Source organism: Monodelphis domestica, chromosome 2 (assembly GCF_027887165.1).
Source record: "Monodelphis domestica isolate mMonDom1 chromosome 2, mMonDom1.pri, whole genome shotgun sequence".
Classification (NCBI taxonomy): Eukaryota; Metazoa; Chordata; class Mammalia; order Didelphimorphia; family Didelphidae; genus Monodelphis; species Monodelphis domestica.
In genome coordinates this window covers 25970749-25997533 of record NC_077228.1, presented here as the reverse complement: position 1 = coordinate 25997533, position 26785 = coordinate 25970749, and the positions used below count along the sequence as shown (strand labels likewise).

At 43.4% G+C, this 26785-nt stretch overlaps 1 protein-coding gene across 1 annotated transcript in view; it reads left to right on the top strand.

The window, feature by feature from the left end:
- SHISAL2A (shisa like 2A) overlaps positions 1–19982 on the top strand; it is a 35074-nt gene extending 15092 nt beyond the window's left edge. Inside the window, exons 2-3 of the mRNA XM_007507847.2 lie at positions 8371–8519; positions 19634–19982. Coding sequence (XP_007507909.2) covers positions 8371–8519; positions 19634–19821 — 337 coding nt within the window. The 3' untranslated portion in view covers positions 19822–19982. The remainder of the gene's footprint in view (positions 1–8370; positions 8520–19633) is intronic.
- Positions 19983–26785: the final 6803 nt, after the last annotated feature.

Here is a 26785-nt window from a genome sequence, read left to right as displayed (position 1 = left end):
CCTTTTTTTACCAATCCAAGCAGTTCATAAATTGAGTGTTGGCAAAAGGCAGCCTTAAGGACTCCCTCAAAGAGCTTCCAGTCTAATCTTTTCAGGTAAGACAGACAAATCGGTAGCAAATTGATGTGCCTGAGTTCAGACACAAGTCTGAAAGTTCAGGTGGTTCCTCATTATACCCAAGACTGCCAGATTTATCAACATTAGCTGGAAAATCAGGCATTTTTCTTCATCTAGCTCAGCTCAGGAGGTAATTCAATTGAAATTCTTTCAAAGTAGAAGGCTGATTTTTCCATCTCCCATTCCTCCCCCCTACTTTTTTTTTTCATTGGTGTACCAGAAAATTGATTGGCGCGGGGGTGAAGAGGGGCATCCTGCTAATAGAAGAAATACATCATAGAGCGCCTAATGGGTTTGATCCATTATCCCATTATATTCTCACAGGATCCATGTGAGAGAATTCAAACAAGGTGGCACAAGGGATATAGTGTTGGGCTTAGAATCAAGAAGACATGAGGGGGCAGCCAGGTGGCTCAGTGGATAGAGAGCCAGGCCTAGAGACAGAAGGTCCTGGGTTCAAATCTGACCTCAGATACTTCCCAGCTGTGTGACCCTGGACAAGTCACTTAACCCTTATTGCCTAGCCCTTACTTACAAAACACAGTACTGGCTCCAAGCTGGACGGTGAGGGTAAAAAAAAAAAGAATTCTAACTCTATCACACTTTTAGATAGTCCGAGGGAGGAGCTAGCTGAGATTCCCTTACAGGATGCTGATGTCTCCTGGCACACCAATGGCTTCTGCCTAAGGGACTACTCAGGAGGCAATCTAGTTGCAAAATATGCTATCACTCCATGTCAGCCCAGCAAGCTCAGCTTGTGGACTTGCTATACAAAGCAAAACAAAAACAGAGTTGAAGTCAGATGCTCTGGGTTCAAGGTTACACACACATACACACACACATTAGCTATGAGACCTTAGAAAAGTAACTAGAGCCTTCTGAGCCTCAGTTTCCTAATCTGTAAAATGAGAATAAGAACATTTACACAACCTACCTCAGAGAGTTATTGGGACAATCTAACGAGACAATACTTAGAAAGTACTTTCTAACCTTAGAGCATTTTATACATTATGAGACTCAGAAGTAAAGTGACTTGTCCAAGCTAATACAAGTACTGAGTGGTAGGACCGGGTCTTGAACCCACACTCTGCCTCTAATTCCAGTTCTTACTGTTGTTCTACTTGGGGCTATTGGTAGCTTTTGCTGCCTTGGATTGTGAATTTGGTCCATCTGACAAATTTCAGCTACTGTTTACCAAGTTCCCTGTATGGCCATGACTGTTGGGATAGAAAGATAAAAACAAGCGCTCCTGCCCTCAAGGAACTTCTGCACTACTAGACTAACCCTTTGCCTCCAAGTGGCTCCCCCTGCCCGTGCATGTAGGGCCATGAAATCAAAATGTGTTTCGTGGGATCTTGGACGATTTGGAGGTCTTCGAGAATCGGAAAAATCTTCGATTTGGAAGGGAACCCAGAGGCCATCAATTCCACCTTCGTCCTAATGCCGAAAACCGCAATATGGTATGCCTGGCAGGCTTGGCTAGCCTCCGATTGAGAAGATTCCCTGTGGAAATGTAGGGGAGCCTCCTTTGAAGCAGAGGGCCCAGCTCAATGGCCAGCTCTGCTTTTTACTACCCGTGTGACTGTGGAGTAGTGACTTCTCTCTGAACCTTGGTCTCCACTCTCAAAAATGAGGAGGGTGGGATTAACCAACCTTTAGGTTCCACAAGTGGTGCAGTGAATAGAGCAACGGGCAAAAATCAGGAAGATTCGTATTCCTGAATTCAAATTTGGCCTCAGACACTTATTGGGTGAGGCCGGGCAAGGCACCTAATCCCTGTTTGCCTCAGTTTCCTCATTTGCAAAATGAGCTGGAGAAGGAAATGGCAAACCACTCCAGTATCTTAGCTGTGTGAACATGGACAAATCTCTTGACTCTGTTTGCCTCAGTTTCCTCATCTGTAAAATGAACTGGAGAAGGAAATGGCAAACAACTCCAGTATCTTAGCTGTGTGAGCATGGACAAATCTCTTGACTCTGTTTGCCTCAGTTTCCTCATCTGAAAAATGAGCTGGAGAAGGAAATGGCAAACCACTCCAGTATCTTAGCTGTGTGAGCATGGACAAATCTCTTGACTCTGTTTGCCTCAGTTTCCTCATCTGTAAAATGAGCTGGAGAAGCAAATGATAAACCACTACAATATCTTTGCCAAGAAAAACCCCAAATGGGGCCATCAACAATAGCAGCAATAGCAACACCACATCCTTTTGAAACTCTTAAGTCTTAGGTCAATTCCAGTGACTGGGAACCCACTACCTCCCAAGGCAGCTATTTAGGGAGACTTTTCATTGTTCGGAAGTTTTGTGTTACTTCCAACCAAAACCTCCCTCTCTGTACCTTCCACCCATTGCTCCTGGTCTTGTCCTTTGGGGCCAAGCAGAACCCAGATAATCCCTTTCAGATGACAACAGTCTTCTTCTCTGGGTTGAATATCCCAGTTTACTCCCTGATCTTCATTGATGTGGTCCGTGGACATCACCATCCTGATCAGCCTTCTCTGGACCGACCAGCTTGAGCTCCGCAGCTCAGCCTCCCTAAAGGGAGACCCCAAATGATCTTGCAGGTCCCTCTCCATCTCCTCGTCCAAAGCCATCCCCTCCTTGGGAGGGGTTAGCCACCAGCCAGCAAGGCCTCTGAAGAACGGCCCTCCGGAGGGCTGGGAGGGAGATGGGAGACAGACCCTTCCGACTGTCTGCCACTTCCTTCTGGGTGCTTCGGCAATGAGGGCCTCCTTGTTTTCTCCCAAGCAGATGTTCGCTCAGCCAGGAACATTTGCCGCTGCCTGGAACACGCTGTCCCAGGCCTGCGCTGAACTTGACGTCCAGAGGAGCTCTCCCAAATGCAGCCACTCTTCTCAGGCTCACTCCATCTTTGTACTACAACCTGCCTCCAAAAGGAGCTCCAGCAGGAAACACTCCTAAGGGATGGGGTGGTCGATCCTGCCAAGACCCCAGCCAATGGCTGAGCTTATCTAAGGCCCAGAGAGGTTACAACTTGCACAAAGTATGTTGCATTTGGTCTTGGGTCTGTTTTTTTTTTTTTCCCAAACTTACCTTCCATCTTGGAATTAATACTAAGTATCGGTTCCAAGACCAAAGAATAGTAAGGGTTCATTGGGGTAAGGCAGTTGGGGACTTGCCCAGGGTCACATAGACAGGAAGCATCCAAGGTCCTATTTGAACCCTGGATTTCCCATCTCTGGACCAATCCCAGGTTTCCTGATGCCAAATCTTGTGGCCTGGTGGATAGAGTGTTGGAGTTGGAATCAGGAGAACCTGAATTCAAATCATGCCTCAAGTATTTACTAACTGAGCTAGGAACTTGGCCCCTACGAGTCTTAGCTTCACCCTTTTAAAATGAGGATAATAGTAGCATCTATATCACAAAGCTGAAGTGAGGAGGCTCCAATATGTAAAGTGCTTAGTTGTGATTGCTTACTACCTGTCATTAGGATCATGCTGCCTTGTTTTTATTTTTTTTAAACCCTTACCTTCCATCTTGGAATCAATACTGTGTACTGGCTCCAAGACAGTAGAGTGGTAAGGGCTAGGTAATGGGGGTTAAGTGACTTGCCCAGGGTCACACAGCTGGGAAGTGTCTGAGGCCAGATTTGAACCCAGGACCTCCCATCTCTGGACTTGACTCTCAATCCACTGAGCCACCTAGCTGCCCCCAGGCTGCCTTGTTTTTTTTTAATATTTTATTTGATCATTTCCAAGCATTATTCATTAAAGACATAGATCATTTTCTTTTCCTCCCTCCCACCCCCCACCCCCCCAGGCTGCCTTGTTTTTAAAGCATCCTCCCCAAAAACTAATCCCATATCCAATCTGGATAGCTTGGGCCAATTTTTCTCCAAGATAAAAGTCTTCTTTATCTCTAGCTGAAACCCCTCTTACTGGAGCTGGCCTCATAGGTGAAGACATGTCCAAACCTTTGCCAGCAGTCCATTTAAGTAAGAGGAAGTCCCATGAGAACACCCTTTGAGCCAATCACTTCTGATCTGTGCACCTCAGTTTCCCCAGCAGTCAAATGACAGAGTTGGAATCGGTGGCCTCTGAGGTCTTAAACATCCTGTGGTTTTCTTAAGTCAAAGCCCACCAACAGTCAGTCACAAAGAGAATCTCTAGTTTTCAAGGAAATGGAGATCCAGAATCGTCAGGGTACTCCATTGACCCAAGTTTCTTGTCTCCCACTCACTCAGTCCATCAGCACGCATTTGTTTAGTTAAAACAGCTCCAGCCCTCAAGGAACTTGTGGTCTAGCTCAGGGAGTCAACATGTACACAGAAAAATATATACAAATTCAGTCAAAATAAATTCAAGGTCCTTTTGGCAGCAGCCAGGGGTAGGAACACTCAAGAAAGGTTCTTGGGAAAGGCTACTATTTATTTTACTCAGACAAATAACTCTAAGACTATTAGGAAGAAGGGGTGGGATCTTGGGGGAGAATCTCTGCACCAAGAGTTCCACATGAAATTATGGGCCATCAACAACGATTCTGATTCTAACTCCTGGATTATGGTGTAGGGCCTGACTACCTCGGGCTCTAGAAGAGAGACCTGGATTCAAATTGTAAGAGAATTCACTGCAGAACCACCCATTATCACTCCAATAAAAATGGTTCTGCATATTTGTTCCCTTTTCCACATTTCCTCTCTTTCCCTTCTAACATCTGGCCCCAAATGACCCTTCTATTTTATGCCTAACCACCATTTTCCAAGAGCCAGAGAATCATAGGATTCAGAAAGGATCTTAGAGGCCAACTAGTCTAAGCCCCTCATTACAGAAGAGAAATTGAGGCCCTAGTAGGTTAAAGAAAAAAAATTAGTAAGTGACAGAACTTAGATTTAAAGTCAGGCAGTCCTAATCTAAATTCATTTAGCAATCAATAAATATTTATTATGCACCTACTGGGCGCCAGATACTAGCATTACAAAGACAAGAGTGAAACAATCTCTTCAATTCAATAAACTTTATTAAGCACCTACTATGTGCACTGTGGAGTGCTTAGGGCATGTTGGAGCACAAAAGACAACACGGCCATCCAATGCAGCTGAGGAAGTCTCCAGGTGTAATGACTTTTCATGCCACTGGACCCAGGCTTCCAACGCCGAGAGAGTGGGACTGTCTCTGTGCATCAACTCTTCCACTTAAATCTCTTTCACTCACAAAGACAATTGTCATTCTCGGTTACTGAGAGACTACTACTACTACTACTATGTGCTAGGCCCTGTGCTGAGCACTGGGGACACACACACACACAAAAGGAAGATGCCTTGCCTTCAAAGAGCTTACAATCTAATGAGGGAAGACAAGACATAAAAGAAAGCTGGAAAGAACAGGTGGAGGACACCAGAAGGTAAACTATTCATTCTGTAGAGTTAAAACCCAGCAGAATAGCAAATGGAGAGTTGAGTGAGTGGGAAGTCCAATTTCTGCCCTCTATAAAGGAAGGCTTTGGGAGGAGTTTTGTATATTTCCTCTGAGGAACTAACTCACAATTTAACTAGCTAAGACATGAATATATATGGATTCAAAATGGATATAAGATAATTTGGGGGAAGAGCACTAGCCATTAGGGCCATCCAGTGGTATTAACAAGGGGTGGAGGAATTTATGCACTAAACACTTTTAAGTTTAATCTGCATTATTAACCTTTTCCCATCACTTTAAGTCTAGACAATCATCTAAACAATAAGTCAAACCCTGATTTGTGGTGTTTGCTGATTTCAGAGGTTTAAATGCTCATGCTGAAAATTTAACAATCAGCTCTTAAGAACACCCTTCCATCTTCAACTCCTGGTGGGAGCTAGATTGAACCTTGAGGGAAATTAGGAATTCTGACAGATGGAGATGATTAGAAAATGAGTGTCAAGCATGGAGAACAGCCAGGACAAAGACCCAGAGATGGAAAGAACAATAAGAAGCCATGCTTGAGTGGAACATAGAGTGAAGAAATTCATGAATCCTTAGCTGTAGAGGTGGTATCGAGGTGGGCTGTGAAGAGCTTGAAATGGCAAAGAGAGGAGTTTCTCTATAATCCTGGACTCCCTTCTACACTCCAGTGAAAGAGCTGCCATCCATTAGGGCACTTTAGGAAGAAGTTGTTCAGTTCCATTACTCCCCTTGCTCCTCCCCACAACCGTCTGAAGTGGATAATGCAGGTCTGATGATCCTTATTTGAGAGATGAGGAACCCAAAACCCAAAAGGCTGAGTGATTGCCCAAGGTCACAGAGCTGGAGGTCCAGCCCAGGCTTCCTGATAGTATAAGGAACGCTCTGCCAGGCAATCAGTCCTGATTAGGCACCTTCTTTGTGTGGGGCACCAAGCTAGGTGCTGATGGAATGAATGAATGAATGAATGAATGAATGAATGAATGAATGAATGAGCATGAGTATCTCCAGATGCAGGAAGTGGTGCTGTTATTTGGCTAATGTGTTTCTCTGAAGTAGGAAGCAGGTAGAGCCTGAATTGTCCCAGACTCCCAGCCACGTGTTTGGATGAGGAGGGGAGGACTGTGTGGTGGGCGAGTTAGATGAGCACATTGCCCCTCCGTTGCTAGGAAATGTGGTCCTGATTGCTGGGCTGGGAGGGAGAAAATGAATGGGGATATTGCCTTAATTGTCTGTTCGATGGTGTTGGCTTTGTTCTAGGGAAGAAATGAAATGTCTTGCCTTGCTCTGATAAATGCCCAGGAGAGGATTCCAAGGGCTCCTCAAGGAGAGGGACAGCCTCTATTCTCTTTTTGTATCCCTAGCACTTAGCACGGTGCCTGGCACACAGTAGGCACTTAAATGTTTCTTGATTGCTGTGCTATTAGTATAGTGAATAGGACAGATTACTTTTATCCCCATTTAATGGCTGGGAAAACTGAGGTACAAAGAAGTTTGCCCATTGCCATAGTTCAAGGAACAAGGGTTTCATTGGTGAGAGCGCCCCCTCCCGGGCCTCTGAAGTCCTCCATAGACAATCTTCATGAATTACTGTGGCTCAAAAAATGGATCCACGATGCCTTCTGCTGGTGAGGTGGTGAGCCTCACTTAGAGAGGGCTTTACTTAGAGGCCAGCCATTCAGATCCATTATCAAGCCTGCTTTTGCACCCTTGACAATCAGTTAGAGCTGTTAGAGCTTGGGTCACTGTCATGGACCAGTATGTACGCACAGCTCCCTTTCCTGGACCACCCTGGAGGGTGTCGGGGGCTTCCTGAGGAACTCTGCAAGCATGCACTCTTGCCCTGAGCATCCCAGGGGCCTTGCAGGAAAACTTCCCCCATGTTCCTGTTTAAGAGAATCTAGGTGTGGTAGTGGCGGTGGTGGTGGCGGTGGTGGTTTAGACCCTTACCATCTGTATTAAAATACTTACCACTGGTTCCAAGGTAGAAGAGCTTTTAAGGGCTGGCAACTGGGGTTGTGACTTGCACAGGGTCACCAAGGTGGGACCTATCTAAGATCAGATTTAGCCCAGCTCTCCATCCATTCAGCCAGCCACCTTATTGCTGCCAAATACAGATTCTTTTACAGATGAGGAAACAGAGGCCCAGGAAACAGTTGACCTCTGTTCCCCACAATCCCTTCCCCACAATGATTTAGAAAATGTACCAGGAGGCATTTTTCTAGCTCAGGGCAGCTTAATAACCTGAGGCCCAGAGAATGGAAGCCATTGCCCAGTCAGTCAGTCAGTCAACAAGCACTGATTGATCTAGTTAAAAAGAAAAACCTCCCCAATTATTAAAAATCTCTTTATTAGTGACAACTCTAAGACACTAGGCTAGGCAAATGGGGTTAAGTGACTTGTTCAGGGTCACACAGCAGAGTCAGTCAGTCAACAAGCACTGATTAATCTAGTGGGGAAAAAAAGAAAAGGAAAAACCTCCCCAATTTTTAAAAAATCTTTCTTAGTGACAACTCGAGATACAAGGGTAAAGGCTAGGCAAATGGGGATAAGTGACTTGTCCAGGGTCACACAGATAGGATGTACCTGAACTCAGGTTTGGACCCAGATCCTTCCAACTCCAAGCCTGCCACTCTATGCACTGAACCACCTGGCCACTCCTAAACCTCTGGAGTCTGGAAGGAAGTCAGGAGGCTGAGGTGAGAAAGAATATTCTTTCCAGGTGAGTGACAGGGAGTATGGAGGTATGAGGCATTGTGTGTAGGCACAGCAAATGGGTGAAATATTGCCTAAGCTTCCTGGGGCTCCCCCTGTTGCCTCTCCCTCAGCCCCACCCCACTGTGGTCCTCTTTCCCCAGCATCGGTGCCCTGGTGGGCCTGTCCATAGCCGCTGTGGTCCTCCTGGCTTTTGTCGTCACTGTCTGCGTGCTTTGTTATCTCTTCATCCACTCCAAGCCTCCTGCCAAGCTGGATGCAGGCTTGAGCTTACAGGCGGCGGCAGCAGCAGGTAAGAGGCTTCTGGCTGCCCCCGGCAGTGCTCCCTGGGGAAGTGGGGATGGGGGAAGTCCCACCTGGCGGTGATGCGAGTGCTAGAGGGAGATGGGAGCTGGCGGTGGTCCACATCAGAAAGTCCTTGAACCTGGGAATTGGGAAGACGCCTCTCCTGCCCCCTGGGGAGCCGCTCTTCTGGGACATCCCAGGAACTCAGGATGTGACTTCCCCACCTGGTCCTGGTTAATAGAATGCCCGAGAAGAAGGCATCAGCCAATGATCCACGAAGATGAGAGAATCTCAGGGCAGAGATCAGGGCAGGACCTTAGAACAGGGAATGTCAGGACTGGAAGGGGCCTTAGAATAGAGAACGTGAGAGCTGGGGGAGGCTTAGAACACAGATCAGGAAAAGTAAAAGCCACAAAAGACATTAGAACCGGGAATGTCAGAAGTGGAAGGAACCGTAGAACCGGAAAGATCAAAGAGGCACCTTAGAACACAAAATGTCAGAGCCGGAAAGGACTTGGGAGCCTAGAACGTCAAAGCTAGTAGAAAACTTAGAATATTAGCACAAGACCAATCCTTGGTGATCATGTAGACCCCACTACTGAGAAGGAAACTGAGGCAAAGTATCTCAGCATAGAAGCGGCTACCTCAGGAGACCCCACTAGAGGTCTCCAAGCAAAGACCGAATGTCATTTATGGGTGAATATGTAGATTTTGTAGAAGAGGTTTCTTGGCCCCACCAGTATTGGATTTAGCGGACCCCAAGGGCCTTCCAGCACGGAGATTCTGAGCAGAACAAGGACGAGGTACGTGTGTGCCCTGGGCAGTGATGTGCTGCTAATATTGAACAACCAGCTCTTAAAAACAAAAAGGCAAGAGAAATATGCTTAATCTGTGTTGTTAACATATTTCTCCATAACTGTTTTAAGTACAGATAATTAACAAAACAATAAATCCACCTCATTTACATGGTTTACCAGTTTCTGAGTTGTAAACATTCATGCTACAAATTTAACAATCAGATCTCTTTCAGCGAGTATGGACTGCTGCCAAAACAACCCTGATAAGCAAAGTTTATAGATTGTGGCCCCTGGAAGATAGATCCATAAATGACTTTAGTTATCTTCTAGTCAAGCCCCTTCTGTTATCAATGAGGAAACAGGGCAAGTGACCTGGCCAAGGTCATACAGCAAGTTGGGAGCAAAGGTTAGACTAGGATTCTGGAGTTCTGATCATTATTCTCTATCCCATATTGCCTCATCCTGGCTGCATTAGGTAGGATGAAAATGGCTCAGCTAGGGAAGCTCAACTATGCCTTTGAGCCAACCTCTTTTTCTTCCCTGGTGCCCACTAGAATCACAGGATCATAAATCTACCTATTCAGGGGCAGAGTGAAGGAGGCAGAGCAAGAGGAAAGCAATTGCACCCAGCTCCCCACGATCCAGCCTCATAATGATTTAAAAAATCAACTAGAGGGAGCAGCTGAGTGGCTCAGTATATTAAAAGTCAGGCCTAGAGATGGGAGGTCCTGGGATCAAATCTGACCTCAGATACTTCCTAGTTGTATGTCCCTGGACAAGTCTTTTAACCCCCATTGCCTAACCCTTACTACTCTTCTGTCTTGGAACCAATCCATAGTATTGATTCTAAGACAGAAGGTAAGGGAAAGAAAAGAAAAGAAAAGAAAAGAAAAGAAAAGAAAAGAAAAGAAAAGAAAAGAAAAGAAAAGAAAAGAAAAGAAAAGAAAAAGAAAATGTGCTAGATCCAGAAAGCCAAGATAGTCACAATGAGTCATTTTTTCCCACCCAGGGCAGCTTAGGAAACAGACCCAGAGAAGGGAAGTAAGTAATTGCTCAGAGTCAGTCAACGAGCATTTATTAAGCATGTATCCAGAAAGGCTGGGGACACAAAGGTAAAATCCATTCCTGATCTCAAAGCACTTGAATTCTAATGGAGAAAGAAGATATGCACATAAGCTGGGTACACACGAGCTAGAGAAAGGAGATGGAAAGTCTTCTTAAAGGGGAAGGCAGCTGAGGAACAGAGAAATACCTTAAGGGCCACCTAGTCTAATCCCCTCATTTTACAGAAGAGGAAACAGACCCAGGGAAGTGAAGTAACTTGGCCAGTCATGCAAGTAGTAAATGTCAGGGGCAGCTCGGTAGCACAGTAGATAGAATGCCAGTCAGTAAGAACTGGGTTCAAATTTGGCCACTTCCTAGCTGGGTGATCCTGTTGTCTAGCCCTTACCATTCTTCTGTCTTAGAACTGATGTTTAGTATTGATTCTAAGGCAGAAGATAAGGGTTAAAAAAAAAAGTCAATATCAGAGGTAGGATTTGAACTCATGCCCTCAGACTCTAGAACCTTCGTCCTTTCCTTTGTACTGCTGTGTACATGGAGAAAACTAGCTCATTCTCCCTCCTTCCTCCTTTCCCTTTTGGCCTCTCACCCCTTCCTGGCTACTCTTATTTTAAAGCAGAGATTTTGTCCACATTCATATCCCTTGTCACTTGAGGGGCGTCCCTTCCCATTGCCTCTTCCCCAGCTCTGCCTCACTCTTCATTACTCCAGTGGAGGCTCTGAGCACTCCAGACGAAGGGTTACTTTCTCACTGCTCCCTTGTTTTCTTTTCTTTTCCTTTTTGAAGCTAGAAAATGGATTTTATGACCTTTTCCTGAATAGAAGCTTTTAGCCATCTCTGCCCTTCCCCAGCAGCTTGTCTGGTTTTCTCTTTCTCCTTTCTTCTTACCCCAATTCCTATCATTTTTTTTCTGAGTTCCTGTGTGGAGACAACAGAATCCTGTGGTTTACACACACACACACACACACACACACACACACACACACACACACACACACGTCCTCTATTCAAGAACCCATAGTTAGTACTGAGAGAGAGAATAAGGCTCACTCCTTTCCTGAGCAGAGTGGGCAAGGGATGGGGTTGGGGAGTGTCATGAGGCAGAGACCTTCTTTACTTCTTTTTTCCTTCTCTCCCTTCTCCCTTTTCTTTCCTACCTTCCCTGCCTTCCTCCCTCCCTCCTTTCTTCCTCCTCTTCCTCCTCCTCCTCCTCTTCTTATGTCTTATCCTCTGTCTCTCTCTTTATTTACTCCTGCTGTGTATGCTTGATATTGGAAGGAATACTGTAAAATTCACATTTTAATTACAACAGCCATAGGATCCTCCCCTGTAGAACAGGAAGGGACCAGAGAGAAATCCAGTCCAATTGTCCCATTTTACAGATGATGAAACCGAGTTCCAGAGAAGTGTCCTGCTCAATGTCCCAAAGATGGGAAGTAGTGGAGACAGAATTTGAACCCAGGTTCTCTGACTTGAAGTCCAGGACTCTACACCCTCATAAGGCTAACGGTCTCATAGGAAGGTTAGATATCAACAAAAACAATTATAATATACAATATGATCAAAAGTGAACTAAAGGGTTGCTAGTTGGCACTAGGGTGCCTGGAATGCTGGACCTAAAATTAGTAAGACTCATTTTCCTGAGTTCAAATTCCACTAGACATTTCCTAGTTGTATGACCCTGGACAAGTCACAACCCTATTTGTTCCAGAGGGGAAAAAATGGATTCAAGGACAAATGCAGTATTATGAGAAGGGAAAGTTATTACTTTCCAGGGAATTAAGGAAGACTTTATGGACAAGGTAGCATTTGAGCTAGGCTTTAACAAGTGGTCAGCATTCAAGATTAACTGGAAGGGAGGATATTCTCTACACATAGGGAACAGCCAAAGGCAAAGGCCTGAGGAGGGAGGTCAAGGATGGTTAGGATAACAGAGTTGTTCAGTGTGTTGGGAGTATAGACTTCACAGAAAGGAGGGAGATGTTGGGTCACGGGCAGTGTTCAGAAGAAGAATTCAAAGCCAGTGTAACAGGTGAAATCTGCTGCAACTGAGGAAACAAAGGTTTGAGCTTCTGCTCATATTGATTGATTAAGCAATGCATGCCATTTGGGTAACAAACTGAGACCAGACCTCCTCAGCTTGGCATTGGACCCCGAATACAGAGAGAGACAGATTTTCACGAACTAAAAGAAAACAATTAACAGGATATAAACCAGGATACCAGATTAGACTCTCTGATTTCTAATTGGAGGATTTCCAAGTTGGGAGATCGAATAGGTGTGATCTACTGAAACCAGAAAAAGGTGTCCCACTTCTTCCAGTGTGTCGATATTCAATCAAAGATACAACAAAACAGTAATGATTAAGCAGTGCTTTTAGGTAAGACATGGTGGTTGCTTGAGGTGTACAATTGGGAGAAAACGCATCAATCTTCAGATCTGACTGGGCTTCTGGTCAACATAAGCCAAGTCCTAGAGTTTCTCTAAGCAACAGGGAGAAATGGTCCAGCTTCTCAGCCACCCAAGGTTAGGTTCAAACAATGCAATAAGACTTTCTCACAATTCCCATCATTGAATAAAGTATTCTCACAAAACAGAAATTCAACTAGACCCCTAATTGAATAGGAAGGATACAGTGCTAGATCCAGAATTGAGTCACAGGGTAGAGTCATTGTGATCCACTCAATTCTCATAATTCCCACACTATCTGTAGTCATAAAAAATGCTCTAAATCATTATTAATTAGAGAATTGCACATTAAAACAACTCTGAAGTACCACCTCATGCCTATCAGAACTACAAATGCTGGAAGGGATGAAGGAAAATAAGTATACTGATGAATTGTTGGTGGAGTAGTGAGCTGATTCAACCATTCTGGAGAACCATTTGGAACTATGTCCAAAGGGCTAAAAATCACACATACCCTTTGACTCACTAATACCACTATATCCCAAAGAGATCAAGGAAAAGGAAAAAAGACCGACATACGTACACGAACATTTTGAGCAGCTCTTTTTGTGGTGGCAAAGTCGAGGGAATGTCCAATTCATTGGGGAATGGCTGAACAAGTCATGGTGTATGATAGTGATGAAGTATTTTTGTGCTGTAAGAAATGAGGAGGGTAGATGGTTTCGGAAAACCAAGGGGAGATTTTTATGAACTGATGCAAAGTGAAAAGAGAAGAACTGGGACATCACTGGGTACAGTAACAGTCATGTTGTAATGATGATCAACCGTGAAAGATTTAGCTTCTCTAATCAATACAATGATCCAAGACAATTCCAAAAGACTCAGAATGATATCCACCTCCGGGGAGAAAACTGATGAACTCAGAGTTCAAATTGACATATAATTTTTTCACTTTTTTGGGCAATATGGCTAATATGGAAATATATGTTACATGATTCCACATGTATAATTGGTATTATACTGCTTGCCTTCTCAGTGGTGGGGGAAGGGAAGAAGAGAAAGAGAGAATTTGGAACTCAAAATTTTAAAAAGAAAATAATGTTAAAAATAAATAAATGGGGGGCAGCTGGGTAGCTCAGTGGATTGAGAGCCAGGCCTAGAGATGGGAGGTCCTAGGTTCAAATCTGGCCTCAGCCACTTCCTAGCTGTGTGACCCTGGGCAAGTCACTTGACCCCCATTGCCTAGCCCTTACCTCTCTTCTGCCTTGGAGCCAATACACAGTATTGACTCCAAGACGGAAGGTAAGGGTTTTTTTAAAATAAATAGATAGATAGATAGATAGATAGATAGATAGATAGATAGATAGATAGATAGATAAACAAATAAATAAATGAATGAATAAATAAACAAACAAACAAACAAATAAATGAATGAATGAATAAATAAATAAATAAATAAATAGATGAATAAATAAATAAATAAATAAATAAATAAATAAATAAGTAGATAAATAAATAAATAAATAAATAAATGTTAGTTGAAGGGGGAAAAAAGAAAGGAGATGGTAGCAGGTCTTCAAGGACCTGGAATACCAAGAAAAACAAGTTAAACTTGCCAAGCAAGAGAACTAATGCAGATTTCTGAACAAAAGAATAGAATAGAAGAATTGTAATTGGGGCTAGAAAATGGTAAGTGGAAGAGATGTTGTCACCAGATTTGGCAGACCGTCTCTTCAGCATTCCCCTTATCATTGTCCTCAGTTTACAGACTAGGAAACTGAGGCTCAGAGAAGTCATGGGTTCTCCATGGTCACAGAGCTACTAAGTGTCCGAGGTGAGATACAAACTCAGTTTGGTCTGACTCCAAGCCAACTGGTTTTTCCACTCCACTGTTTTGTCTTCTGGCTGGTGCCATCTTATGCTATATCAGATTCTAATTAAGGTTGAGCATTTCTCCCCCCCTGCCAAGGCTCCTATCACTTCTACTTCAGCAATTTACTCCTCTATATTGGTGAGAATCATGTCCAGAGGAGCAATTCCTAACTTCCCAGAACCCCAGTTTCCTCATCAAAAAAATGAGTGCAATAAAGAAAGGGATCAAATGAGAAAATGTCTCGAGAGCATATGACAAGCCTTAAAAGTGTTTAACAAACATCGGCTGTTATTATTCTAGTGTGACGTTAGATCCTGTCTGATATATACAAAGGCATCAACCCAGAGAAATGGATAGACACACACATGCACATGTGCACACACACACAGATTCTGGGTTCCCCCAACCTAGGTCTTTGATGCTCTGGGTTTCTATTTTCTTAGTTATTATCTCTCAAATGAGATAATATTTATAAAGTACTTAGCATGGTGCCTGGCACATAGTAGGTGCTTATTAAACACTTGTTTCCCCTCCCTTGTTGTTATATTACTCCCCCAAAGGTTTGTGTGGCTTCAAAAAAACAAACCCAACAACCCAGACTGACTCCTTGTGCTATGATCGGAGGCAAGTTGCTTCCCCTCTCTTCTCCTGTATAAGGTGATTCAAAGAATCTTTGTCTCTTCCACCTCACAGGCTTGTAATGAGAAAAAGATTTTTGTAAATTTTAAAGCTCCACAGAAATGCAAATTACTCTGATTATTACAGCAGGTGCTTAATAAATATTTGAATCAATTAAGGGGAAAGTTTAAACAATTGTCCAAGACACTTAATTCTTATCTAACACATACCAGGAGAGCTAACAATTTCCAGTGAGGATGGGCCATTAAACCCACAGGTGATAGGCATAGCCATTCATTAAAAGATAGTATCTCAGCTTAGCCTGAAGGAAAGCAAAAGGTTTTATGAGGCAAAAGGAAGAGAGAGAACATCCTAGGCAGGAGGAACAGCCTGTGCAAAGACATGGTGGTAGGAAATGAAATACTATATACAGCAAAAACAATTAAACCAATTTAACCACTAAATAAAATATGTGAAGGAGAGAGATGTCCAATGAGCTTGTAAGAGACTTGTATGTGCCAAACAGAGAAATTGGGGGGGGGGGGGGCGTTTCACTAGAGGTAATAGGGACCACCTAAACCTTCTTTAAAAAGGAAGTGGCAATGGCCAGACCTGTACCTTAGGAACATTAGCTCATCAGTCATGTTGGGAATAAATTAGAGGAGGGAAACTAGAGGCAGGAAGACCAATGAGAAGTTGTTACAATAGTCTAGACAAGAAGATGTGGGCTAGGGTAGTAACTCTGTGTGTAGAGTAAAGAAGCCAGATGCCAGAGACCTTGTGGAGAGAGAACTGACAAGATTTGATCACAGATTCGATATAGGAATCACAAATGACACCAATACTGTGAACTTAGGTAAATGGGAAGATGGTGATATTCTTAACCGTTAGAGAAGTTTGGAAGAGATGGGAGCTGAGAGGCAAGGGAATGAGGAGCTCTCTTATGAACATGTGGAGTTTCAGATGCTTCCAGTTCTAAATATCCAGTTGGTGATGTGAGATTGGAGCTTGGGACCCCGTCTAAGGCTGGATAAGTATTTCTGGGAGTGATCTGCAGAAAGATAACAATTGAATCCATGATAGCTGTGGTTATTGAGAGAAAGTATGGAGACCAAAGAGGAAAGGGCCTTGGGGAACACTAGTGGTTACTGGAATGACATGGTTGATGAATAAGTAAAGGAGACATGGAGGAGAACCAAAAGAGAGAGTACTGTCTCAGAAACTCAGAGAGAATCTAAGAGGGAAAACTGATCAACAGTGGGAAATGCTCAAAAACAAATGTCGTCAGATTAAGAAGTAATTCAGGTGTCCAAAACTGAAAAATAAATGAATGTTTTCAATGGTGTTTACATGTAATTGGGGGAAAAAAGAAAAAGAAGTCAATGGTAACCTTGGAGAGACATTTCTATAGAATGGGAAGAGAAGAGTTGGGAAGAAAGACAATAAGGATGGACAGTTTTTCCCCCTAAGAGTTTGACTAAGAAATGGAAGAAAAATATTGGACAATAGCTTGAGGGAATGGTAGAGTACAGTAAATAGTTTTATGTTGTTTGGTTTTGTTTTTAAGAATAAGGGAGATGTGTGTGTGTTTATGGAGAATAGGAAAGGAGTTGGTGGATGGGGAGAAGTTGAAAATTAGAGCAAGAAGAGAAGGGGTAGTTGTAGAGGGCCAGCTTCCTACTGTGTTCAAGACCTAATAGTTGTCAGCATGGGGGAAGCAGATGAAGCAAACCAAGGTTGATTCTTCTTCCATGCCCTGGTCTCCTCTCCAGGCTAACCATCCCTAGTTTTCTCGCCTTGGATGATGGTGATGACCTTTCACACCCTAAGTGTCTTCCCCTGGATCAATTCCAGATTGTCAGTGCAATATGGTGCCCAGAACTGAATCCAAGCCTCCACGTGTGTCCGGGTCTAGGAAGAGAACAGAGGGACTGCCACCTCCCTGTGCTGGGCACTGAACCTCTCTTAATGCAAAGATTCCAATGGCTCTTTTGCCTACCACAATATCCTGTTGATGACTATTGAGCTTTGTAAGATTTAGAATTAGTTTGACTAAATATAAGAATCAAAATAATTGAATTGTGGTCACCATTTATAAAAATAATTAATTTCTCCAGTCAAAATGACTGTAAGCAGCTTTTATTTACAACTGGGTAGAGATGTGAAATATAGGAAAGAGGTATGGGGGGGGGGTGGCTGGGAATCACCTAAATACAAATACTCTATCCTAGATCCTAAATGAAGATCTGAAAGTGAGTCTCACCAGAATCCAAAGTCCTAATTAGGAAGCTGAAAATAAAAAAGCCAGAAGATGCTGGAAAAAACCACCGAGCCTTCAGTGCATAGGAGGCTAAGACCACCAAGAATCTCATGCTGAAGACTGTCCCACTGAATTGCCGAGAGAGAGAGAGAGAGAGAGAGAGAGAGAGAGAGAGAGAGAGAGAGAGAGAGAGAGAGAGAGAGAGAAAGAGAGAGAGAGAGAGAGAGAGAGAGAGAGAGAGAGAGAGAGAGAGAGAGAGAGAGAGAGAGAGAGAGAGAGTGTGGATCTTGTCCTTCAATTTTGCCTTTTATACTCCTTTTCCTACATCACTTCCTGTCTCTCTCCCACTTCATGGGAACCAATCACAGCCTCCCAGTTTGCCTAGCACTGCCCAAGGGGGGTGGGCAGTGCTTGTGGCCTGTGGGGGCATGAACTAGTAAGTGATGTGTGAGTTCTCTTACCTAGTGACTTACCAAATGTTAAGAAGGGGCACTTCAAATCCTTGATTTGATTAAATTAAAGGTCATTGATTGATTACATTAAAAATAAACAAAGAAAGTTCAATTTTCTCTTCATAGCTTGTAGTCCATGAAAACCCCCAGATCTTTTTCACATGATGTATTTAACATCTTATATACTTAGGTCACTGATTTTTTTTTAAACCCTTACCTTCCAACTTGGAGTCAATACTGTGTATTGGCTCCAAGGCAGAAGAGTGGTAAGGGCTAGGCAATGGGGGTCAAGTGACTTGCCCAGGGTCACACAGCTGGGAAGTGTCTGAGGCCAGATTTGAACCTAGGACCTCCCGTCTCTAGGGCTAGCTCTCAATCCACTGAGCTACCCAGCTGCCCCCAGTCACTGATTTTTTAAATTGAAATGTACAGTTTGAACCAATCTTTATGTTATCTCTTATGAGATTTAAATTAATATCAATAACTCCAAATGTTATATTTTATAAGATTTATTAGTAATCCCTTGAAGGAGGAAAAATAACAGAACAAAACATGTGGGTAAAATTCTCCTGCCTGGCTCTCACTCAACCTCCAAAACTGTCTTCCCAGGAGCAGAGTGCAAGGGAGGAACTACACCAAAATATATCCTTCCTATGTTCGTACACAGGCAGGGTTCTCACACTCAGCATGTAAATGGTATGCTGGGTAAGAGAGTCCTGGGGAGCAAATTCTAATTACCCACTCTAAATTGCATCTAATTTATCTGAGTCACAATGCCATATCTTTGGGGATCATAATTCTATCAGCATGAGAGCTTTCCTTCCTGGTTCTGGGTCACCTGGCAGTTTGAGAAGTGTACCATCTCTACCTTTGTCTAAATTCTTTAGTAAAAAGTATTGCTGACAACAGGGCCAAGGATAAATTGGCTGGTAAGTTGAAGAGCAAAATAAAAAAGGCTACAAGCAGAAGGGTACAATGTGCCCCTCCCATTCTCCACCAAAAGATCCTGTATTCATTTTTGTCTCTATTTTCTCTGTCCATCCCCACAGAGCCAAAGCACCCATGCTGAGCCCAGTCCAGCAGATCAGAGGGTTCCTCTGATCCTCCCTGGTGTATGTTGACATATTGGCTCTTCCTAGAGACTATAAGCTCCTTGAAGGCTGAAATTGTTTCCTTTTGATCTTTGTATCCACAGTGCCTAACACTGTACCCAAAACATTGGAGGTTCTTGTTGATTTATTAATTGATAGATTCATGTATAGCCTTTCCCTTGAGCTAGAGATGCCTTGAGTCCTTAGAGAAAGGTGGGAGATGAAAGAGAATTGTCTGGGAGCAGAGCTGAGAGGAGCAGCCTGGTGGAGTAGGGAGAAAGCATTAGGCTCAGAGTCAAGAAGACCTAGGTTTGAATCCCATCACACTACCCCAGTCCAGATGTGGGAGTATAAACTCCAGTGGTACCTTGTGAGCAGTTTGAGGGGAGGAGGAATGCCTGGAGTGGGAGGTCTGGAAGCCAGCAGATGTCGGTGACTGAGGACAGCTCCCAGGACCCATGGTAGACAAGTTCAGAATTCTTCCTTCCTGTCCTGAGATCTCCTGGATGGGGCCTTGCCACAACTGTGTAACTTGTTATGTGGATTGCTGTTTTTCAGATCCAGACCTCCCATCCTTGGAAGAGTCCAACCGAAGTGGTGTGGTAGCTGTGGGACCCAACGGCCTCCGAAGGCATTTCTTGAACCCCCGTCTAGATTGTGACCCACAAGCCCCAGACTCTGACCGGCTTTTTCAGAGGTGCTTCATGGCCACAGTGACCACTACGGATATCCAGAGCCTCCCCTGAGACCTGCTCAGAGGGTACCATGTCCCCTCTCCTCACTGCCCCTCCCAATAGCCTCAGCACTGCCAACACGGCCCGCCACTGGGCCAAGGCCTCTGCTGGCCAGGAATATTCACCCCACTTGTGACACTGTGGTTCCAATAAATTTTCCTATTGTTTCCTCATGGGTGTAGTCCTGGGTGAATTGCCTGTCTCCAGCCAGGTCCAGCCCTGCTCATGACTCCAGGGGTCCTTGGTAGGTAGAATGGTATAGGTAGACAGCTGTGTATGTATCTGCCTGGAGCAAGGCTCTGCTTGAAGTGACTGCTTCACCATGCCCAGGGCTAGCTTTTATTTTTATACTCATTTTCTTGGCACACAGCTACATTATTCAACATGCGTGTTTGAATAAAGATAATTGGATAAGTGATACATTAACTTTTAACAAATCATTTGATTAACATTCCGAAATCATTCTATACACTTATATTGTAACTATTTATTCTGACAGGATACACAAAGGTTTTGCACAAGATAAATGATTTCATCACAGGTGACGTAATTTTCTAATTAGTCTGTGAGGAGCTTGAGCTTACAGACAATAAAGGAAAAACACTTATTACCTTTAATAAAAATAGATAATCAATCAGCAATCCTAAAGACAATTAACAATCATAGCAATGAGATTGAGAGATCAAAGGAATATTGAAAACACAATTCAGATTTAATATTAGGCTGATCATTTTTCGGAGTTTGTTAGGGAGTTTTTCAAGAAGGGTTTTGGTTGGTAAATCAAGTCACTGAGACATGGTGTATTGAAACATATTATACAGGCCTCTCCTTATGAAAGATTTATGTACTGGCTTAGAAGAATAAGTTTCAGTACATGGGAGTAGGGGATTTCTGGGCATGGCTTGTGGGCACAGCTTTTGCTAGGAATTACTAAGCAAAAGTTAACGCACGATGGTCTTTTGGGTTTGGTTTTGTGAGTCTGATCTTTTGATGATATTTTTGGGAAATAGTGTGCAAGCATTTTGCTCTTATATTACTTTTTCAGATACTAAGGAGAGGACAATAGTCATGCCAATTCCATTAGTAAGGGATGTTGATGAGAGAGGTCATACAGAGGGGGCTGAGTGGGCAATTCCATCCTTCCAAGGAGCCACTTTGTGATCTCCTGGCTTCCATGAGTGACCTTGTCAAGACATCATGGCCTGATGACTCCCAGCATTGCCCTACATAAGAGACTTTCCTGCCCAATCCCAAGGCAAAATTATACTGCCCCATGCCACAGAGTTGTGATCAATGAGTTGTAAAGGACCTCATCAGTCCCCATTTAGTCCTAACCCATACCCAAAAAAGAATTCCTCCAATAACACCTCCCCCAGCAAGTGGTTTCCTAGTCACCCCCACTCCCACCCTGGCCCTGGCTAATAATCAATAATAATAACAACAATACTGATACCATTATAGTATGTTATGACTTACAGAGATCTTTGCTTCCATTTGAACCTTATATCAACCTGGTGAGATGGGTACTCCAGAACAATATTATCCCCATTTTTCAGATATGGAGACTAAGGATCAGAGAAGTTAAATAATAATTTGCCCAAAGGCACACAGTTTCAGGGGCAAGATCTATACCTAGATCTTCCTAACTCTGAATCTAGCACTCCAGACACAAGTCACATTGCCTAGAGCCCTGTCCACCAGGCACCAGTCCCAGGAGCCCCACAGAATCCCAAATCCTTAGAACCTTGAATTCTTAGAGTCACAGGGTTCAGTTCAGAGCCTTAGAAAGTATCAACCCAAAGCATCCTTCCCATTTTACAGATAAGGGAACTGAAACCCAGAGAGGGAAAGTCATTTTACCAAATTGCACAGGGAGTTAGTGGTGGAGCCAGTACTAACACATATGTCACTCATGCCTTCCCCTTGGAAATTGTCTTCCACTTATTCTGTCTGCAATGTATGTGCCTAAGCCAGGTATGCATGTTTCCATGGGTTGTCTAAATATAGATGGGTGGATCACAGGAGATGATAAATAGATATCTGTGTTCTCTGGCCTACCCTTCTCCCAAGGGGACTATGGTTTTCCAACTTGAGAAGAACAGAAGAAGAGACACAGCTGGACCTGTCTCCCAGAGGAATATGAGGACATCCTCAGATCCTTGTACTAATCCTCCTATGGCATGCTCTCCAGGCCTCTCACCACCCTAGTTCCAACACCTTCCTCTGAACACTCTCTAGGTTATCAGTGTTCTTCCTGAACTTTTGGATTCAGTCTACCAGATTTGACGTGACCAAAGCTGAAGACAGCAGAACCACCAACGGCTTCCTTCATCCTGGACATAAAGCTTCATTTAATGTAGCTTTGGGGGTTCTAATGCCCCATGATAGTTTGATCATATCTGTAGCCCACAAAAATGCAGAGATCTTCTTCATGGAAATTGTGTGACTGAAAAAGAGACACCTGCTAGACATTGGGACATTGTCTTTTTGGACCCTAATATACACATTTACCATTATTCAATTTCATCTTATTTCATCCTTTATTTTTAAATTTTTATTTAATTAATTAATTTAGAATATTTTTCCATGGTTATAAGATTCATGTTCTTTCCCTGCCACTCCTAAGCCCCCTCCCAAAGCCGACATGCAATTCCTCTGGGTTTTACATGTGTCATTGATCAAGCCCCATTTCCATACCATTAATATTTTCACCAAGATGATCATTTAGAGTCTATATCCCCAATCATATTCCCATCCAGCCTTGTGATTGAGCAGTTTTTTTCTTCCGTATTTCTACTCCCACAGTTCTTCCTCTGAATATGGATAGAGTTCTTTTTCATAAGTCCATCAAAATTGTCCTGGATTTGCTGCTAGTAGAGAAGTCCATTACAATTGATTGTGCCACAGTGTATCCGTCTCTGTGTACAATGTTCTCCTGGTTCTGTTCCTTTCGCTGTGCATCACTTCCTGGAGGTTGTTCCAGTCTCCATGGAATTCCTCCACTTTATTATTCCTTTTAGCACAATAATATTCCATCATCATACACCACAATTTGTTCAGCCATTCCCCAATTGAAGGGCATCCCCTCATTTTCCAATTTTTGGCCACCACAAAGAGCGCAGCTATAAATATTCTTGTACAAGTCTTTTTCCTTATGATCTCTTTGGGGTACAAACCCAGCAGTGCTATGGCTAGATCAAAAGGAAGACAGTCTGTTAGTGTCCTTTGGACATAGTTCCAAATTGCCATCCAGAATGGCTGGATCAATTCGCAACTCCACCAGCAATGTATCAATGTCCCAATTTTGCCACATCCCCTCCAACTATGTCATCCTTTAAGTGCCTTTTGATTCTCTCATTCATTCCTTACAAATTGCTTCTCTCACACAGCAACCTTATAAGACAGGTAGTGTTCCCATCATTCAGATAGACAGTATGATACAATGAGTGGGACACTGGCTATAGAGTCTCAGAACCAGGATCCCAGACTGCCCAAGACACATCCAGGCAGCATAACTGCTGAGATGGGAGTCATCAACTCTATTCTTCCCAATGAGATGGTGGACTGCCATATTTACCTCATATCTGAACCCTCCAAACCTGACACTGTCATCTGACCTAATGATACAAAGCAACGACCACTGGGCCTTGCCATTCTCCCCCTAGTTGTGCCCTTAGAACTTCCTGATCTTTCCATTTTCCCTAGAGCTGAATTTCCTTTTATGTTATCTCTCCAATTAGAGTGGGCACCTTCAGAGCAGGAATTGTCTCATTTTTTCCATTTGTACCCCTAGGGCTTAGCACAGCATTTGGCACATAGCCTGCATTAAAAAAAAAAAAATTAGGGGGCAGCTGGGTAGCTCAGTGGATTGAGAGCCAGTCCTAGAGATGGGAGGTCCTAGGTTCAAATCTGGCCTCAAACACTTCCCAGCTGTGTGACCCTGGGCAAGTCACTTGACCCCCATTGCCTAGCCCTTACCTCTCTTCTGCCTTGGAGCCAATACACAGTATTGACTCCAAGATGGAAGGTAAGGGTTTAAAAAAAATTTTTTTTTTTAACATCCTACCTTCTGTCTTAGAATCAATACCAAGTATTGGCTTCAAGGCAGAAGAGCTAAGCAATTGGGATCAAATGACTTGCCCAGGGTCACATAGCTAGGAAGTGTCTGAGGTCATATTTGAACCCAGGACTTCCTGTCTCCAGGCCTGGTGCTCTGTCCACTGAGCCACCTAGCTGTTCTATAGTAACCATTTCATAATATGAATAATAAAAGTCATCCATTCTTATTAGCCATGTGATCTTGAGCAAGTCACAACTTCCCTGGGATTAATTTGTGAAATGGAAGGGCGAGACAAGATGACTTTAAGGTCTTTCTAACTCTATGTCTATCATTCTAGAAAGAAACTAAAACTGATTACTACTTTTCCAAGTAAATCACAGCTATGAAAAGCAGAACTAGAATTCAAACCCAGGTCTTCTCTTCAGTGCTCTTCGCCCTACATAGAATGCCAACCTGAGAATTGGGGAGACCTGAATTCAAATCTGGCTTCAGATACTTACTAGATGGACAAATCACTTCACCTCTGTCTGCCTCGGTTTCCTCATCCATCAAATGGGGATGTTAAGAGGAATTACCTCTCAAAGTTGTGAGGCTTAAACAAGATAATATTCATAAAATGTTTCACAAACCTTTTCATGGTGTAAAATACTCTGTGATTGTTGCTGTTATGGATACTTCTACCAGGTTACTCTTTTTCACAGACTCTTCCTCCCTTTTACATCTCTTGAGGACAGCAATTGAACTTTTTTTTTCCTAAGGAAAAGGACAAAAATAGGAAGCAGTTGCTCTCCCCCGTCCTCCCTCCAGGTCTAGTCCAGTGGGGCCCCAGTTGAAAGGAACTTGTCTCATTCTCCAGTTCAATTCCATTCCATTCATGCCCCCAGAGTAAAATATTCTTCCCTCCTAGTATCCCAAAGGGTGCCAAGGAGTCACCTCTGCTCACCCATTCTCACGGACAACCCTGAGCGATCATTATTTCTGGCTGAATCTCACCAGCCCTCAGCAATCTGGTGAATGTCCCAACTGAGCCCAGGGCTCCCTGGCTGGAGACTGCTCCAAGTTCCCTGGCAGAAAACCATGAAATTTTAGAACTGTGGATTCTCGGAAATCAAAGTAAGACTTCACAGGATTTCACAGTTATGGCATCTTAAAGGTTAAAAGAGCTTGAGGGATCATCTAGTCTACAATAATTTACAAATTGGAAACTAAAGCCTGGTACAGTGGACAGATCATGGACTTTGGATATGGAAGTCCTGGGTTCAAATCCAATCTCTGATATCTATTGTCTATGTTACCTTGGACAAGCTGTAGGATCACAGATTTAGAGTTGGGAGTGACTTTAGAGATCATCTAATTCAAACTGTTCGTTTTACAAAAGAAGAAACAACAGCCCAGAGAGGAGAACAAACTTGTCCAAAGTCACATAGATAGGAAGTGACAGTAGGGTTTTGAACCCAGGGCTTCCAAATCCCAAGTCCTTGGTCTGTCCATTGTACCAGGATACCCTAGACCTCAGTGTCCTCACCTGTACAGTGAAAGAATTTGACTTGTTGACCTCCAAGGTCTCTTTTTTCTTTAAAATCTATGAACCCCCCTTCCCTGTACTGCACTACAGAAATCCCATCCTACCAGGCAATCATCCAAGACTTTCCTGTCTTCTCTGGTATTGAGAGTCTCTACAGACAGACCATCCCACTGTCTGATGGCTCGGTAATTAGTCATCATTTCTTCTTCACAGCAAGTGAACATTTGCCTCCCAGTAACTTCTCCTATTAGTCAGAGAATCCCACACCTTCAATTTACTCTGTGCATGACTTTAAACAAGTCCCTTCAACTCTCTGAGCCTCAGTTTCCTCATCTGTAAAATAAGATGACTAGATGATTTCTAGGCTTTCTGCCTAGGTTTCTGTGATCCTATGACATTGGACAAGTCATTTAATCTTCTCTGGGCCTTGGTTCACCTAGATGATTTCCTCTCCTATGATCCCAGCTTGACTCTCTAGAGCTAGAGATTCCAAGTCTTACAGAAGCTGATAGGCAGCAGTCAGGTTCCCCCTAGAATGAGGTAGGGCTCATGGCAGCATCTCTGGCCATTAGTCCTGACAGTCTCTGTCAGAGGAAGCAGACCCTAGCCCTCCTAAGGGAAAAACAGTGCTTTCTCTGTCCCTCGTGTCCAGAATTGATTGGCTCGATGGTTAGAGTAGAATGCTGATGCTGCCTTCCAAAATCAGCCTGGGAGAGCAGGCTTTACCACAGTTCCACAATCGGAATCCACCACCTCTCTGATAAGAGCGGTGTTTTATCTTTGGAACAAAGCTTGGTTATTTCAATTACTCAACATTTAAATATATATATTTTTAAACCCTTACCTTCTGCCTTAGAAGTAAGGGTTAGGCAATGGAAGTTAAGTGATGTGCCCAGGGTCACCCAGCTAGGAAGTATCCAAGGCCAGATTTGAACCCAGGACCTCCTGTCTCTAGGCCTGGCTCTCAATCCACTGAGCCACCTAGCTGCTCATCCCTCCCCCCCATTCCAAAAGCATTTAACTTAAAGAATTTAACTTAGAATCACAGAATTTAAGAGAAAAGAGCAGAGAATGACCAAAATCAGATTAAATTAGGAAATATTTAATTGTTTAAAATACAATAAAATATAGATAATGTTAATATGTAGTTTTCAAAGTCAATATCCAACTCACAAAGGTCCTTATATGGTTTAGTGGTCCCCACCACTATTCATTCTATATCCAACCTGACCTGAAAGGAAATCTTTACCATAACATACCTGACAAGTGACCATCCAGCCTCAGCTTTAAGCCTTCCAGTAAAGGGACCCCACAGATGTATTTCCCAATGACAGTCAGACTGCTGACTTTTTCAAAAGGTATTTTGTGTGCTTTACACGATTGCTCGTGTA